Source organism: Rhinoderma darwinii, chromosome 7 (assembly GCF_050947455.1).
Source record: "Rhinoderma darwinii isolate aRhiDar2 chromosome 7, aRhiDar2.hap1, whole genome shotgun sequence".
Lineage (NCBI taxonomy): Eukaryota > Metazoa > Chordata > Amphibia > Anura > Rhinodermatidae > Rhinoderma > Rhinoderma darwinii.
Window position 1 is genome coordinate 16,208,218 of NC_134693.1, and position 20,112 is coordinate 16,228,329.

The window sequence follows — 20,112 nt, forward strand, 5'->3', positions numbered from 1 at the left end:
CCGTCACACAACAATGACGTTCTATCGGTGTATTCACACACCCATTTTTTTAGTGGACTGTGAATACCGGCCATCAAAATATAGAAAATGTTCTATTTCTGGCCATTGTCACGGCCCGTCGACTCGCATACAAGTCAGTGGTTCCGTTTTTAATAGGCGTTTTTTCAGAAAGCCATTCATGTGACGGCCGTTAAAAATGAATCGGTTGCTAGCACTGGTGCACACGGGGGGGATTTCAGTTGCCCGGAAACCCCGTTATCACTATTCCTCTTGCCCAGGAAAGTCCTCACAAAGGGACTCAATTGTATCCGCAACCTTTAACAGCACTGGTAAGGCAAGGTTCCCTTTACCTCTATGCAGTGCTTTTTTTTGTGATGTAGGTGACGCGATGACGCCTGCATCGTTCTGCTAGAGCGGGCCTGGTCAGAAGAGACTAGGCCTACATCACTACATCACTCGAGGAGAGGACAGTGTGGGTAAAGGGATAGTTGTGTGAGTCACTGTCTACAGGGGACACTGACACTATCTACGTGGGCGCTGTGTGTGGAACTATGAACAGGGGGCAGTGTGTGGCACTATCTACATGGGCACTGTGTGTGGAACTATGTACAGGGGACACTGACACTATCTACGTGGGCGCTGTGTGTGGAACTATGTACAGGGGGCAGTGTGTGGCACTATCTACATGGGCACTGTGTGTGGAACTACTGCATATACAGGGGGTAGTGTGTGGCACTATCTACAGGGGTATTGTGGCACTATCTACTTGGACACTGGTGTCTCTAGAGGATTGAGACATAAAACTCTGACAAATAGAATTAATCAATGTTTTCAACGGACGTGAAAAATGGATGACAAACGGGCGGTAAAAATTGGCAGACAGCTGGGAAATGGATGAAAATTCGGAAACGCACGGATGCAAAACATTCATGAGAAACAGACAGTTTGATAAGGTTTTTCACTGTCATGTGAATATAGTCTTAGGGTAGGTTTAGACGACCAATTTTCAGCCGTAAACGCCCCGAAAAACGTCTAAAAATGCAGGGGCTGAACGCCTCCAAACATCTGCCCATTGATTTCAATGGGAAAAACGGCGTACCATTCTCACGGGGCGTTTTTTGCGCGGCCGTTTTTAAAAAAATGGCTCGTAAAAAGAAGTGCATGTCACTTCTTGAGCCGTTTTTCATTGACTCTATAGAGAAATTGCTCCAAAAACGTCCATAAAAAACGCTAGTTGCTTAAAAAACGGCTGAAAATCAGGAGCTGTTTACCCTTGAAACGCCCTCACGGAAATCCATCAGGTCCTGGGACCATGGAAGGTTTCATGGTCTTAATAGCCTGGAGAACCTCGTCCAAAAAGTTATCTGCTACCTATGTTTAGGGGACCGGATAGGGACAGTGACAGGAGAAAGGACTTTATCAGCAGGGGATTTAGGGAAAAAGCAGAAGAAGCACCGACCAGCCATTTATACAACACATTCAGATCTGCTACAACCGTAGTTATGTTGGAGCCAATTTGCTATTTTTTGACTTGCGATCCTATTATTCTAGATGTACCTGACTCTTCCTCCCGGGGGATTGGCGCATGCAGATTTTAATGTTTCACAGTATATCACAGACACGCAGGAACAGATTAATTGGCTGGGGAACATAGAAAACAATTCCTTTTCCCATCTCAAGGCTTTTGAGGAACAAGGAGGTTAATGCGCAGTCTACATACAAACCTTGACACGGCAGATTCCAGAGGTTCAGGAGAATGAGGCGGATTGTGCGGAGATACTGAGGTGCTGAAGATAAGTCATATTGTTTATAAGGTAGTTACATAGATATATTGTCGGAGTATCATGCTGCAAAACATCACAAGGTTCCTGAGATAGATAGATAGATAGATAGATAGATAGATAGATAGATAGATAGATAGATAGATAGATAGATAGATAGATAGATGTGAGAATGTCCATTTTTCCATACATTATAAGATCTGACTTATGAATGGTTTCTGATCTATGTCCACCTTTAAACAGAATCTTACAGGATACATACCTAATTAATGTACTAAGAAATCAACTTTGTAAATACATTATGTATCTTGTCCTGATATTGAGTTGCAGCCTGTATTATACTCTTGAGCTGCATTCACAATTCTGCCGGATTCAGAGCTGAAATCGCCCAGCATTCCCTACTAGCTTAGTTTCTGCACATAGCTTTCTCTGGTAATTTGCATTCTGGAAAATGTTGTCTTTAAACCAGGCTATGTTACCACTGCATGACAACAAGCTTGCTGATTGTTTCCATTAGCAACAAGCAGAATAGTGTCTGCAGCTCTAGAGTATAATACAGGATGTAACTCAGGATTAGTACAGGATAACTAATGTAATGTATGTACACAGTGACTCCACCAGCAGAATAGTGAGTGCAGCTCTGGAGTATAATACAGGATGTAACTCAGGATCAGTACAGGGTAAGTAATGTATTGTATGTACACAGTGACTCCACTACCAGCAGAATAGTGAGCGCAGCTCTGGAATATAATACAGGATGTAACTCAGGATTAGTACAGGATACGTAATGTAATGTATGTACACAGTGACTCCACCAGCAGAATAGTGAGTGCAGCTCTGGAGTATAATACAGGATGTAACTCAGGACCAGTACAGGATAAGTAATGTAATGTATGTACACAGTGACTCCACCAGCAGAATAGTGAGTGCAGCTCTGGAGTATAATACAGGATATAACTCAGGATCAGTACAGGATAAGTAATGTAATGTATGTACATAATAACTCCACCAGCAGAATAGTGAGTGCAGCTCTGGAGTATAATACAGGATGTAACTCAGGATAAATAATGTCATGTATTTGCAAAGTGACTCACCTTTTTAGGTACCGTAGTTTAATTTTATATATAGACTTCACTAAACTATAAATAATAATTTTTCTACCAAATCCCTTTAAATGGCAGAAGTAACACAAATGGAAAAAAGACTTTAGAAAGTTGGCAAATTGATTATTTATTGCTTGTATTTCTCTTCTATGCACAAAATTTACAAGAGCAGGGCAATATGCAAAAAGTGATTTGCGCAATGTCACGGTTAATTACCTTGTAATTATGTCAGTGAGATATTATTTCCATTAGCGCTGATGCAGATTGTGGCTTAACATTATCTAAACAATCCTTCTTGGCAAGAAAATAAATATTGTAGCAAATTTATTAAAGATTCAATATGAATTTTCTTCAGAATGTTTCACAGTTCCTGCAACTTTTATTGTTGAAAAATTAAATTAGGTTTTATCCATTTATATAAAGAATTCACACTCATGGAAACCGTTGCATCTGAATTTTAAACAATGGCATCCATCTAGTTCTTATTTACAGGGTAGATTTAAAGGGGTTTATGAGATTAGAAAAAAAACATGGCTGCTCTGTTAAAGGAACAGCACCACTCTTGTCTGTTGGCTGTGTTTGGTATTGCAGCTTAGCCAAATTCAAGTGAATGCTACAGTACCAGACACAACTGTTCTTTAAATCTCATACAGAAGCTTATAATGCTGTTCATCCTGAGCCTCCTGGTTCACGCACATATCCTAACCATAGAACTGTCACAAATGCAATGGCACTTACTCAAGCAAAGCAAGAGAGGACACTGATTTAGACCAGAATTACAAAGAAATTGATATAAAGCTGTTCATCCTGAGCCCCCTGGTTCACCCACATAATATAACTATAGAACGGTCACAAATGCAATGGCATTTACACAGCAAATCAATAGAAAATAAAGGAAGAAAAAATAGTGGGGGTTATTTAGATTAGGGCTACACAGTAAGGCTAAATTCACATCTCGCTTTTACTGTACGTCTGACGTGTAGGTTTTGACATGAAAAAACAGCGTCAAGACCTCAGCGTGTACATTGACTTCTATGGTCAGGACGGACGCCCTAGTGGTGAAGTTTGTGCATAGGTTTTGTGTGCTTACGTTCTATCCGTGTTTTTTCTCTATGCCCTGAAAAGCGTAGTCTACTATGCTTTTCAGTATTGTTCCAAAACGTATACCACACGTATACGTTTTTATCCGTATTGAAGTCAATGGCGACGTATGGATGACGTATGCAAATTTAAACCCTATGTCCGCATACGTAAAACCTATACGTTTTTGTCACCATATATGAGAAATCTTGACTTTACAAAGTTTGATTTAGCCCGAGAACAAAAAAACATAAACGTTTTATAGAAGCAAGAACGGACAGGAACATATAAAAACGTATACTACGAAAAAACGTAAGCGTGTGTTACAAATGCATACGTTTTTGTAACTTTAAAAACGTATGCGTCGTCGTATACCACAAACGTGTCTACAAAACGAGATGTGAACGGAGCCTAACACGGAGTCACCCGAGATTGGCGGAAAAATTGCAGGGCTACTGCTACTGTCGGGGTGACTTCAATGATTATTAGATATATAAGCTGTTCAGATTTTTCGAAAAAGCCGAGTGATAACAACCCATAGGGAGGTTTAGGGTACAAAAACCCCTAAGGGTATGTTCACACGGCGGGGGTCCGTAACGGCTGAAATTACGGGGATGTTTCAGCCTGAAAACATCCCCGTAATTTCAGCCGTACCGGCATGTGCAGGCGCTTGAACGCTGCGTCCATTACGGCCGTAATTAGCGCTGCTATTCATTGGAGTGAATGAATAACGGCTCCAATTACGGCCAAAGAAGTGACAGGTCACTTCTTTGATGCGGGCGTCTATTTACGCGCCGTCATTTGACAGCGGCGCGTAAATATACGCCTCGTGTGAACAGACAAACGTCTGCCCATTGCTTTCAATGGGCAGATGTTTGTCAGCGCTATTGAGGCGCTATTTTCGGGCGTAATTCGGGGCAAAAACGCCCGATTTACGTCCGTAAATAGGCCGTGTGAACATACCCTAAGGGTACTGCAATATGGCACTTCTGAGTATCCCAGATCTTTTAGACCAGTGGCCTCTTTCACAACGCGTTTGTGCTATCCGCCGGGCGTATTCGTTTTTAAACGCTAAAAAAGTATTGAAACGTACAGCGCGGCTATACATAGACTATAATGGGTCAAACGTAGACCAAAATAGCCTCCGTTTGGTCATGGTTTACGTTGGGATACTGTTTTTTGAAAGTACTGAAAAGCTTAGTCTGCTATTCTGTACTTCAAAAAAACGTATACGCGACATAACTTTTTTTAGCATTGATCTCAATAAACAACGATCAGTGTTCACTTTAAAAAAAACAAACAAAAAAAAAACTGGTACTTTTTTAAGGTAAAAAACGGACAGAAACGTATACCGACGTATGAGTATATGGTAAACGCTATAAAAAACAGACAATGGTATACATTTTACATGGTCCACATTTTTATAAAAAAAAACGTATACGCTCGGCGGACAGCACAAATGCAATGTGAATGGGGCCTAACCGGAGCCTGCTGCCAAACGGGCAGATATTGTGGCTCTCCAGTCTGTCAGTGTCAGAGCATGCTGGGAGTTGTAGTTTTACAAAACCTCAAGAGCCACAGGTTAGACCTAAATAAATAAAATTAATGGAACATTAAATTACTTCATGCAAGAGGACAGTACATATGTATACAGTATATACCCAGAGCGGAAAAAAAATACTCAGGGGCCGTAAAGGGTTAACTCAACAACTTTTGATTCCGTCTTATTGGCGTTAGCTATTGGTGAACATGAAGACCTGAAGAAGCGGCGGCCGGCCGGTCCAGGTAGTCAGTATGTAGGAGCTACGCGCTTCTTAAGATGAATGGAAACAGGTGAATACAGATGCATACTGAAAAGGTTGCTGGATCCCGCAGCTGCTCGTTCTGTGTACTGATAATGTCATGTCCCGGGAGGGTTTATCTGCTACATTTCTTTATTTCTGGAAGTTGTATCTTAGAGTTAGACCGTGTTATAGTAAATGATGAATTTATTGCCTAAATATGTAGAGCGGACGCCCAATGTCTAAGACTCTCCAGACAGAATACTGAGAGAAAGCTCTGTACAAAGTCACCACACAGTGATAGATAAAATAGGCCATCTATAATTCCCAAATAATTCACAAATTATGAAGCACATTATTGTCAACAGGGGGCAGTATTATAGTAGTTATATTCTTGTATATAGGGGCAGTATTATAGTAGTTATATTCTTGTATATAGGGGCAGTATTATAGTAGTTATATTCTTGTATATAGGGGCAGTATTATAGTAGTTATATTCTTGTACATAGGGGCAGTATTATAGTAGTTATATTCTTGTATATAGGGGGCAGTATTATAGTAGTTATATTCTTGGATATAGGAGGCAGTATTATAGTAGTTATATTCTTGTATATGGGAGCAGTATTATAGTAGTTATATTCTTGTATATAGGGGACAGTATTATAGTAGTTATATTCTTGTATATAGGGGCAGTGTTATAGTAGTAATATTCTTGTATATAGGGGGCAGTATTATAGTAGTTATATTCTTGTATATAGGAGCAGTATTATAGTAGTTATATTCTTGTATATAGGAGCAGTATTATAGTAGTTATATTCTTGTATATAGGGGGCAGTATTATAGTAGTTATATTCTTGTATATAGGAGCAGTATTATAGTAGTTATATTCTTGTATATAGGAGCAGTATTATAGTAGTTATATTCTTGTATATGGGGGGCAGTATTATAGTAGTTATATTCTTGGATATAGGAGGCAGTATTATAGTAGTTATATTCTTGTATATAGGGGGCAGTATTATAGTAGTTATATTCTTGTATATAGGGGCAGTATTATAGTAGTTATATTCTTGTATATAGGGGGCAGTATTATAGTAGTTATATTCTTGTATATAGGAGCAGTATTATAGTAGTTATATTCTTGTATATGGGAGCAGTATTATAGTAGTTATATTCTTGTATATAGGGGACAGTATTATAGTAGTTATATTCTTGTATATAGGGGCAGTGTTATAGTAGTAATATTCTTGTATATAGGGGGCAGTATTATAGTAGTTATATTCTTGTATATAGGAGCAGTATTATAGTAGTTATATTCTTGTATATAGGAGCAGTATTATAGTAGTTATATTCTTGTATATAGGGGGCAGTATTATAGTAGTTATATTCTTGTATATAGGAGCAGTATTATAGTAGTTATATTCTTGTATATAGGAGCAGTATTATAGTAGTTATATTCTTGTATATGGGGGGCAGTATTATAGTAGTTATATTCTTGGATATAGGAGGCAGTATTATAGTAGTTATATTCTTGTATATAGGGGGCAGTATTATAGTAGTTATATTCTTGTATATAGGGGGCAGTATTATAGTAGTTATATTCTTGTATATAGGGGGCAGTATTATAGTAGTTATATTCTTGTATATAGGGGCTAGTATTATAGTAGTTATATTCTTGTATATAGGGGCTAGTATTATAGTAGTTATATTCTTGTATATAGGGGCTAGTATTATAGTAGTTATATTCTTGTATATAGGGGCTAGTATTATAGTAGTTATATTCTTGTATATAGGAGGCAGTATTATAGTAGTTATATTCTTGTATATAGGGGCAGTATTATAGTAGTTATATTCTTGTATATAGGGGGCAGTATTATAGTAGTTATATTCTTGTATATAGGAGCAGTATTATAGTAGTTATATTCTTGAACATATGATGTGAATATCAAGGAAAGAGAGAAATATTTTTACTGTGGCAAGCCAATTTTTAAAAGTATCTACTTACCATTGGACTACATTTGCTCATGCAACAGTCACAGTAAAATTTCAGGTTACCTCGACCTTCAAAATGTAAAAGTGCATATACTTTTTGCGTGTCAAACTGGTAAAAGAGTTTTTATACTGCCGACTTCATTACTGTCTATACGAGATACGGAAACAGCAGGGTATGAATACTCGGCGGCTTTTGTTTCTCCCATCCAGACAATATCAAGATGAATTGTGCCAAATAGTAAATTCAGCTCAGCTACATCTGTTCTTGTATGACTGGGAGCAACTCATACAGAAGTTTAAAATGATCAGTTTTATTTTTTAGATTCACTTCTGTTACCTTTTTGCCGTCAATCAGTTGACATCACTTTAAACCCATGAGTGCTTTACATTTTTATACGTGTCTGATTAAAATTCACATAACTAAATAAAATAGCACAACCCATAAAGCCTGTGTGATCAGCTGTAAAATCTATTTTGCAGCTCAGACGAAGCCTTTGGCAAAGTCAATTTAAACTATCGAACAGAGAATGGCCTCTCTCTCCTTCACTTGTGCTGCATCTGCGCCGGTAAGTATGCGAATACAGAATAACAAATATATAACGTGCATGTAAGAAATGAATATGAAATAAACACATTAAATGGTAGAACGAGCCGAACAATCTTCTTATTCAGATGAGCCGCGCTCAAACTTTCCGGCTCCTCCACAGACCGGACCCATTCAACAAAACACGGCAAACTGAGGATCAAAGGGTTAACTTTAATCTCATCAGTCCTAATGCAAAATTGGTAGGTGGGGGGCCCTCTTACCATGTGCCTAGTTCACACGGAGTATTTTGCAGGCAGATTTTGACCTGCCTGTGCTTTTTCTTGCTGAGACAAGACTTGTGAAAATCGCTTTTTCTGCCTGATTTTAACGGGAGGTCAGAGGCCGAACCGCAGCAAAATAGAACATGACACATTTGTTCCCCGCGAGCAGCTAAATGCCGCCCGGGAAAGAAAAATCCTCTGCCTCCCATTGAAATCAATAGGAGGCGATTTCGGCCATTTTTTGGTGCTGATTCCGACGTGGTTTCTGCGTAAAAATCAGCGCCAAAAAACTCTGTGTGAATGGGCCTAATAATACTAATGTCTTCTCATGTTGCAAAGGGACCTTTGGGCCTCCTCGGGCAATAGTGGGACTGCTACTTCTGCACACCCTATAGTTACGCAGCTCGGGTACATGTGACCCCTGCAGTAATCCGGTTTCAATGGTTCACTATAGACCAGCCAGAGTAATGGATTAGATGGGGGTATTGTAAGGCCCTGTTCACACTAAGTATTTTGACGAGCTTTTTGGCGCAGAAACCGCTCCGCACTCGTCAAAAACCGGCCGAAAATGCCTCCCATTGATTTCAATGGGAGGCGGAGGCGGTTTTCTCCCGCGAGCGGTAAAACCGCCTCATGGGGGAAAGAAGGGACATGCCCTATCTTCGCGCGTTTACGCCTCTGACCTCCCATTGACATCAATGGGAGGCAGAGAAAGCGTATTTTGCAGATTTTTTTTCCCCGTAGCACTCAATGGGCGCGAGCGAAAAACGCGGCGAAAATCGCGGCACACGAGGTGCAGGAAGGACAAAATCTGCCTCAAAATCCCAAACGGAATTATGAGGCCGAATTTTCCTCCTGCAAAAAACTCAGTGTGAGCGAGGCCTTAGGGTCCGTTCACACAAAGTTTTTTGACGCGGAAACTGCGTCGGAAAACGCGCCAAAAAACGGCCGAAAATGCCTCCCATTGATTTCAATGGGAGGCGAAGGCGTTTTTTTTCCGCGAGCGGCGTGCAAACGGAATTTTGAGCCAGATTTTCTGCCTGCAAAAAACTCTGTGTGAACCCAGCCTTAATATAGAAATGAGCTGCCTCCAACATATTCTAAACAATAATAATAATTCTCCAGGAAATAGAAGTTACTGAGTTGTTCTCTTCTCCCGAATTGTTCTTTGCTATATGATTATATCAGTTTCTAGGAAAGCTTTGTGACATTACCAATATGGCCGCCACAATTCCCACTGGAGGGGTGTATGGCATAGCGACCATTGGGTCCACCTCCGGCATCAGGGTCCAGGTGCAACTACCATGTCTGCATCCCCTGGAGCGACTTCACAGGGTGTCACCCAGATGGTTTTGGTTTCACTGAAATTTGTCTGATCTTTTTCCTCCATTGCTCATCCAGATCAGATGAGTCTGACATATATTTATATTAAGGGGTATATATATTTTTGCAATCCTTTTTTTTTATTGTTCCAAATCATCTAAAATAAAACCTGAAGAAACTTTGCAAGTGGTCTTGGTTAATAAAATTTACTACCGTTTTGTGTATACAGCACTATGCAGCTCGTGTGTCTCCAAGGTTACAGACTACAAGCAAACCTATTCTGTAGTCATGTGGAAATCTCCTCCATCTGCCCCGTCTTCTACTGTCTGTGGGTTGGCAAGAAGAGGGGACAGATGAAGTGGAGTAACGCCATGACTGCAGGATCTGACTACAAGGGTTTTTTTTTATGTAGTCTGTAACCATAGAGACACATAGCCCTGCATACACAAAACGTTAGGAGATTTTTACCAACTTTTTTTTTTTTTTTTAATATATAAGTCCTGCTATAGTGAGGACGCTATAGTATATTCAATAGACCCCACAACATATTTTTCTGATATGTACATGTCTACTTTTTTTTTTAAGGTAATAAGTCACATATCAGAACGTTGATGCTGAAAGGCTTACGTCCGTCCAGACTGACTAAAAATGGCTTCACCGCTCTCCATGTGGCTGCATACAAGGTAACATATACAGTGGAGGAAATAAGTATTTGATCCCTTGCTGATTTTGTAAGTTTGCCCACTGTCAAAGACATGAACAGTCTATAATTTTTAGGCTAGGTTAATTTTACCAGTGAGAGATAGATTATATAAAAAAAAAAAAAAGAAAATCACATTGTCAAAATTATATATATTTATTTGCATTGTGCACAGAGAAATAAGTATTTGATCCCTTGAGCAAACAAGACTTAATACTTGGTGGCAAAACCCTTGTTGGCAAGCACAGCAGTCAGACGTTTTTGTAGTTGATGATGAGGTTTGCACACATGTTAGATGGAATTTTGGCCCACTCCTCTTTGCAGATCATCTGTAAATCATTAAGATTTCGAGGCTGTCGCTTGGCAACTCGGATCTTCAGGTCCCTCCATAAATTTTCGATGGGATTAAGGTCTGGAGACTGGCTAGGCCACTCCATGACCTTAATGTGCTTCTTTTTGAGCCACTCCTTTGTTGCCTTGGCTGTATGTTTCTGGTCATTGTCGTGCTGGAAGACCCAGCCACGAGCCATTTTTAATGTCCTGGTGGAGGGAAGGAGGTTGTCACTCAGGATTTGACGGTACATGGCTCCATCCATTCTCCCATTGATGCGGTGAAGTAGTCCTGTGCCCTTAGCAGAGAAACACCCCCAAAACATAATGTTTCCACCTCCATGCTTGACAGTGGGGACGGTGTTCTTTGGGTCATAGGCAACATTTCTCTTCCTCCAAACACGGCGAGTTGAGTTAATGCCAAAGAGCTCAATTTTAGTCTCATCTGACCACAGCACCTTCTCCCAATCACTCTCAGAATCATCCAGATGTTCATTTGCAAACTTCAGACGGGCCTGTACATGTGCCTTCTTGAGCAGGGGGACCTTGCGGGCACTGCAGGATTTTAATCCATTACGGCGTAATGTGTTACCAATGGTTTTCTTGGTGACTGTGGTCCCAGCTGCCTTGAGATCATTAACAAGTTCCCCCCGTGTAGTTTTCGGCTGAGCTCTCACCTTCCTCAAGATCAAGGATACCCCACGAGGTGAGATTTTGCATGGAGCCCCAGATCGATGTCGATTGACAGTCATTTTGTATGTCTTCCATTTTCTTACTATTGCACCAACAGTTGTCTCCTTGTCACCCAGCGTCTTACTTATGGTTTTGTAGCCCATTCCAGCCTTGTGCAGGTCTATGATCTTGTTCCTGACATCCTTAGAAAGCTCTTTGGTCTTGCCCATGTTGTAGAGGTTAGAGTCAGACTGATTCATTGAGTCTGTGGACAGGAGTCTTTTATACAGGTGACCATGTAAGAGCTGTCTATAATGCAGGCACCAAGTTGATTTGGAGCAGTAACTGGTCTGGAGGAGGCTGAACTCTTAATGGTTGGTCGGGGATCAAATACTTATTTATCTGTGCACAATGCAAATAAATATATATAATTTTGACTATGTGATTTTCTTTTTTTTTTTTTATATATATAATCTATCTCTCACTGGTAAAATTAACCTAGCCTAAAAATTCTAGACTGTTCATGTCTTTGACAGTGGGCAAACTTACAAAATCAGCAAGGGATCAAATACTTATTTCCTCCACTGTAGATCTATAATCAAAAGCTGTGCGATTCTATGGGCACTATGCTATAATACAGAGGTGGTCTGACTGTGACTGGTGAATGAGGGAGGGGGCGCCGGAACCTGTTGGTGCTGCTCCTGGATTTCAGACACTGGAGGAGAGATCTAGAGCCATTGATTTCCTCTATCTCTTGTGGACATTGAGGGGAGATTTATCAATCGAGCTAAATTTATTAAAAGGGCACACGCAGTGCAGTGTATAGGGCGTTAGACACGTTTCTTTTCCTTATGCTCATGGATGGTGTACAAATAATAATATTTTGCACCAAAAAATGGTGCACATCTTTGTCGTGTTTTATGACTCCTCAAGGGCCCCCATTTTTCAAAACTGTTGAGGTAGGCGTAAAAAAGTGTGAAAAATACTAAATACATATGTCCCAAGATTAAATGTTATCCCCTAACCACAGAATAAGTGATAACATGCTGATGGGTGGGACCCCCACCAATCATGAGTATGGAGGTCTCGTTCCTCTAAATGAATGGAGTGGTAGGTCGAGCATGTGCCCTTCTGCTCCATTCATTCTCAATGGCACTGCCGGAGATAGCCGAGCGCTGTACTCTGATATCTCCGGCAGTCCCATGGACAGTGAATGGAGCAGAAGGGCACATGCTCGACCTACCACTCCATTCATTTAGAGGAACGAGACCTCCATACTCATGATTGGTGGGGGTCCCACCGATCAGCATGTTATCACTTATCCTGTGGTTAGGGGATAACATTTAATCTTGGGACAATCCTTTTAACATCTATCACTGACCCTAGATCACTATGGATGATAGTATTAGCCCTTTAACTACGCTGGACCCTAAAGATATTTTAAAAAAATGTCACCCACTTTTTAGGGCTCATTCACACGATCGTAGTTTTCTTCAGTGTCCTAACCGGTTTTGGTTTTTTTTTGCGAATAGCATACTTACCATTCATTTCAATGAGGCCATGCACACATCTGTTTTATTTGCAGATCCGTGTGTCCGTCCTGCAAAATGGAAGAATATGTCCTATTCTTGGTTGAGTTTGCGGCCCGTCTCACCCATTTTAATATACAGATGTAACCAAGTTTATCTTGACTTCAATAACTTGCAGCGTAACATCACACAACAAAAGCCATTGAAAAGTCAAGTTAGGGTATGTTCACACGGCCTATTTTTGGCCGATTTTCGGGCCGTAAACGCCGGAAAAACGGCCGAAAAGTCGGAAGCAGAACGCCTCCAAACATCTGCCCACTGATTTCAATGGAAAAACAGCGTTCTGTTCCAACGGATCGTTTTTCACTTCGTTTTTTACGCGTAAAATAACGGCCGGGAAAAAGAAGTGCAGAACACTTCTTGGGACGTTTTTGGAGCCGTTTTCCATAGACTCTATTGAAAAAAGCTCCAAAAACGGACATAAAAAATGCAGCAAAAATCGCGAGTGGCACAAAAAACGTCTGAAAATCAGGAGCTGTTTTCTCTTGAAAACACCTCTGTATTTGGAGACGTTTTTGACTCTCCGTGTGAACATACCCCTAAAGTTTCTTGACACTGTGTATTTAATGCGTTAAAAGTAAAGACAGCTACATCTTTATGGGTCCGCACAAAAAAAATGCCAGCGCATGGAAGCCTATAGTTGTGTTCAGATAGCACCGGTATCTTTGGGTGCTCGAGGTAGGGTCCCAACCCGGATGTAGGTTAAGAATTGTAGTCTGCACACCTTGATTGTGTTTCAAAAATTATATTTATTTGTTTCTCAGGATAAATGCCAGAGGCTATATGTGCAACGTCAACGTTTCGGTCGTAAGACCTTCGTCGGGCACTAAGCCGTACTGGGGACTTGATCGATCTGAATGTATAATGCATAGTAGCGCTGCTATGAATTGTATTTGGCGGCTTACCGCTCTTCATGGCAGCACTACTACGCATTATACATTCAGATCGATCAAGTCCCCAGTACGGCTTAGTGCCCGACGAAGGTCTTACGACCGAAACGTTGACGTTGCACATATAGCCTCTGGCATTTATCCTGAGAAACAAATAAATATAATTTTTGAAACACAATCAAGGTGTGCAGACTACAATTCTTAAAGCACATGGAAGCCATTAGAATTTGTGTTTTGCGATCCGCAAAACGGATACGATCGTCTGGACGTGCCCTTATACTGACAGTATTTTCTGGTATTAGAGGTGGTAACCCTAGCTCATTGCCCCACCCCATAATATCTCTATGATGTCAGGTGCTGGTTTTAGGTGTCGAGTATTTTTAAACTTGAGCTTTTGTCTGATCTTTTATGTTTAAATAAGATTCACGTAGATGCAGACAGCTCATTTCCCGGGGGACCTCCGCTGACTCACTGACACAGCATGCATCACTGAGCCTATAAACCAATTACAGCACCATCTCCCTTATCACTATCACATCTGACTATAGAGACGCCGCCACATTTCTATGGCAGTTTAAATGTTTCTTAGACAGTCTAATTCTCACGCAATTAAGTAAATGGCAGGTCAATGCATCAACAAAGAAAAGTTTAACGAAACTGCGTCCTGTGTTATTAAATCAGGTTCCACTCACTAGTTTTGATATTTAATCAAAATCCAGTTAATCCAGTGCATTATATTTGCAATTTGCAGCAAACAAAAGGATTGTGATCGGATAAAGAAGAAGCAAAGTGATTGTTGTAAAACATGTTTACCAAGTATGATAATGGTCATGTAATGAAATAGTTAAGAACATCGCCACCTAGTGGTGACTATGAAACAAGGAAAGATCTATAGCAATTCAGTCTTGCGGTACATTAGCCGTTGCATTGCAAAAGCCCTTTAAGGCCAGGATCACACACTCAGTTTTGTTGCAGTTTTTGGCTCAGTTTTTTTTTTAGCTAAACATAGGAGTAGACCTAAAAGATAGGACATGCATCAGTATTTTCTTTGTACCTTTCCTTCCTTTTGGACCCACTTCTGGATTTAGCTAAAAAAAAACAAACTGCATCAAAATTTTGTGTGTGATCCTGGCCTAAATATTTTTTTTCTATTTAGAATGTCCATCAACTCCAGGAGCTTTCTCCTGTACTCGCCTCTTATTTAGCATTTTGTATAAACTGCCAGGAAGAATGGTATAAGAACAGTGATAACTGCTCTGAGTACAATTTTGTTCTATCAAACTATAATACTGCACCTATGTACAAGAATATAACTACTATAATACTGCCCCCTATATAAAAGAATATAACTACTATAATACTGCCCTCTATATACAAGACTATAACTACTATAATACTGCTCCTATATATAAGAAAATAACTACTATAATACTGCCCCCTATGTACAAGAATATAACTCCTATAATACTGCTCTTATGTACAAGAATATAACTACTATAATACTGCCCCTATATACAAGAATATAACTACTATAATACTGCCCCCTATATACAAGAATATAACTACTATAATACTGCCTCCTATATACAAGAATATAACTACTATAATACTGACCCCAATGTACAAGAATATAACTACTGTAATACTGCCCCTATATACAAGAATATAACTCCTATAATACTGCCCCCTATATACAAGAATATAACTCCTATAATACTGCTCCTATGTACAAGAATATAACTACTATGATACTGCCCCCTATATACAAGAATATAACTACTATAATACTGCTCCCTATATACAAGAATATAACTACTATAATACTGCTCCCTATATACAAGAATATAACTACTATAATACTGCCCCTATATACAAGAATATAACTACTATAATATTGCCCCTTATGTACAAGAATATAACTACTATAATACTGCCCCTATATACAGGAATATAACTACTATAATACTGCCCCTTATATACAAGAATATAACTACTATAATACTGCCTCCTATATACAAGAATATAACTACTATAATACTGCCCCTATATACAAGAATATAACTACTATAATACTGCTCCCTATATACAAGAATATAACTACTATAAAACTGCTCCTATATACAAGAATATAACTACTATAATACTGCTCCTATATACAAGAATATAACTACTATAATACTGCCCCCTATATACAAGAATATAACTACTATAATACTGCCCCTATATACAAGAATATAACTACTATAATACTGCCCCTATATACAAGAATATAACTACTATAATACTGCCCCTATATACAAGAATATAACTACTATAATACTGCCCCTATATACAAGAATATAACTACTATAATACTGCCCCTATATACAAGAATATAACTACTATAATACTGCCTCCTATATACAAGAATATAACTACTATAATACTGCCCCTATATACAAGAATATAACTACTATAATACTGCTCCCTATATACAAGAATATAACTACTATAAAACTGCTCCTATATACAAGAATATAACTACTATAATACTGCTCCTATATACAAGAATATAACTACTATAATACTGCCCCCTATATACAAGAATATAACTACTATAATACTGCCCCTATATACAAGAATATAACTACTATAATACTGCCCCCTATATACAAGAATATAACTACTATAATACTGCCCCTATGTACAAGAATATAACTACTATAATACTGCCCCCTATATACAGGAATATAACTACTATAATACTGCCCCTATGTACAAGAATATAACTACTATAATACTGCCCCTATATACAAGAATATAACTACTATAATACTGCCCCCTATATACAAGAATATAACTACTATATTACTGCCCCTATATACAAGAATATAACTACTATATTACTGCCCCTATATTCAATAATATACCTACTATAATACTGCCCCTATATACAAGAATATAACTACTATAATACTGCCCCTATGTACAAGAATATAACTACTATAATACTGCCCCTATATACAAGAATATAACTACTATAATACTGCCCCCTATACACAAGAATATAACTACTATAATACTGCCCCTATGTACAAGAATATAACTACTATAATACTGCCCCTATATACAAGAATATAACTACTATAATACTGCCCCTATATACAAGAATATAACTACTATAATACTGCCCCTATATACAAGAATATAACTACTATAATACTGCCCCTATATACAAGAATATAACTACTATAATACTGCCCCTATATACAAGCATATAACTACTATAATACTGCCCCTATATACAAGAATATAACTACTATAATACTGCCCCTATATACAAGCATATAACTACTATAATACTGCCCCTATATACAAGAATATAACTACTATAATACTGCCCCTATGTACAAGAATATAACTACTATAATACTGCCCCTATATACAAGAATATAACTACTATAATACTGCCCCTATATACAAGAATATAACTACTATAATACTGCCTCCTGTATACAGGAATATAACTACTATAATACTGCCCCTATATACAAGCATATAACTACTAGAATACTGCCCCTATATACAAGAATATAACTACTATAATACTGCCCCTATGTACAAGAATATAACTACTATAATACTGCCTCCTATATACAAGCATATAACTACTAGAATGCTGCCCCTATATACAAGAATATAACTACTATAATACTGACCCTATGTACAAGAATATAACTACTATAATACTGCCCCCTATATACAAGAATATAACTATTCTAATACTGTCCCTATATACAAGAATATAACTACTATAATACTGCCCCCTATATACAGGAATATAACTACTATAACACTGCCCCCTATATACAGGAATATAACTACTATAATACTGCCCCCTTTTTCAAGAATATAACTACTATAATACTGCTCCCTATATACAAGAATATACCTACTATAATACTGCCACCTATATACAAGAATATAACTGCTATAATACTGCTCCTATATACAAGAATATAACTACTATAATACTACCCCCTATATACAAGAATATAACTACTATAATACTGCCCCTATATACAAGAATATAACTACTATAATACTGCCCCCTATGTACAAGAATATAATTACTATAATACTGCCCCTATATACAAGAATATACCTACTATAATACTGGCCCATATGTACAAGAATATAACTACTATAATACTGCATCCTATATACAAGAATATAACTACTATAATACTGCTCCTATGTACAAGAATATAACTACAATTATACTGCCCCTATATACAAGAATATAGCTACTATAATACTGCTCCTATATACAAGAATATAACTACTATATACTGCCCCTTATATACAAGAATATAACTACTATAATACTGCCCCCTATGTACAAGAATATAACTACTATAATACTGCCCCCTATATACAAGAATATAACTACTATAATACTGCTCCTATATACAAGAATATAACTACTATATACTGCCTCTTATATACAAGAATATATCTACCATAATACTGCCCCCTATATACAAGAATATAACTACTATAATACTGCCTCCTATATACAAGAATATATCTACTATAATACTGCCTCCTATATACAAGACTATAACTACTATAATACTGCCCCTATATATAGGAATATAACTACTATAATACTGCCCCTATATACAAGAATATAACTGCTATAATACTGCCCCCTATATACAAGAATATAACTACTATAATACTGCCCCCTATATACAAGAATATAACTACTATAATACTGTCCTTATTTACAAGAATATAACTACTATAATACTGCCCCTATATATAAGAATATAACGACTATAATACTGCTCCCTATATACAAGAATATAACTACTATAATACTGCCCCCTATATACAAGAATATAGCTACTATAATACTGCTCCTATATACAAGAATATAACTACTATAATTCTGCCTCCTATATACAAGAATATAACTACTATAATACTGCCCCCTATATACAAGAATATAACTACTATAATACTGCTCCCTATATACAAGAATATAACTACTATAATACTGCCTCCTATATACTAGAATATAACTACTATAATACTGCCCCCTATATACAAGAATATAACTACTATAATACTGCTCCTATATACAAGAACATAACTACTATAATACTGCCCCCTATGTACAAGAATATAACTACTATAATACTGCCTGATATATACAAGAATATAACGACTAGAATACTGCCCCCTATATACAAGAATATAACTACTATAATACTGCTCCCTATATACAAGAATATAACTACTATAATACTGCCCCTTATATACAAGAATATAACTACTATAATACTGCCCCTTATATACAAGAATATAACTACTATAATACTGCCCCTATATACAAGAATATAACTACTATAATACTGCCCCCTATATACAAGAATGTAACTACTATAATACTTCCCCCTTATATACAAGAATATAACTACTATAATACTGCCCCTATATACAAGAATATAACGACTAGAATACTGCTCCCTATATACAAGAATATAACTACTATAATACTGCTCATATATACAAGAATATAACTACTATAATACTGCCCCTATATACAAGAATATAACTACTATAATACTGCCCCCTATATACAAGAATATAACTACTATAATACTGCCTCCTATATACAAGAATATAACTACTATAATACTGCCTCCTATATACAAGAATATAACTTCTATAATACTGCTCCTATATACAAGAATATAACTACTATAATACTGCCCCTTATATACAAGAATATAACTACTATAATACTGCCTCCTATATACAAGAATATAACTACTATATTACTGCCCCTATATACAAGAATATAACTACTATAATACTGCACCCTATATACAAGAATATAACTACTATAATACTGCCCCCTATGTACAAGAATATAACTACTATAATACTGCCCCTATATACAAGAATATAACTACTATAATACTGCCCCTATATACAAGAATATAACTACTATAATACTGCCCCTATATACAAGAATATATCTACTATAATACTGCCCCCTATATACAAGAATATA

At 37.7% G+C, this 20,112-nt stretch overlaps 1 protein-coding gene across 1 annotated transcript in view; it reads left to right on the plus strand.

Moving 5' to 3' along the window:
• Positions 1-20,112, plus strand: part of LOC142657627 (serine/threonine-protein kinase TNNI3K) — a 227,442-nt gene that overhangs the window by 38,804 nt on the left and 168,526 nt on the right. Inside the window, exons 5-6 of the mRNA XM_075832842.1 lie at positions 8,215-8,300; positions 10,450-10,547. Coding sequence (XP_075688957.1) covers positions 8,215-8,300; positions 10,450-10,547 — 184 coding nt within the window. The remainder of the gene's footprint in view (positions 1-8,214; positions 8,301-10,449; positions 10,548-20,112) is intronic.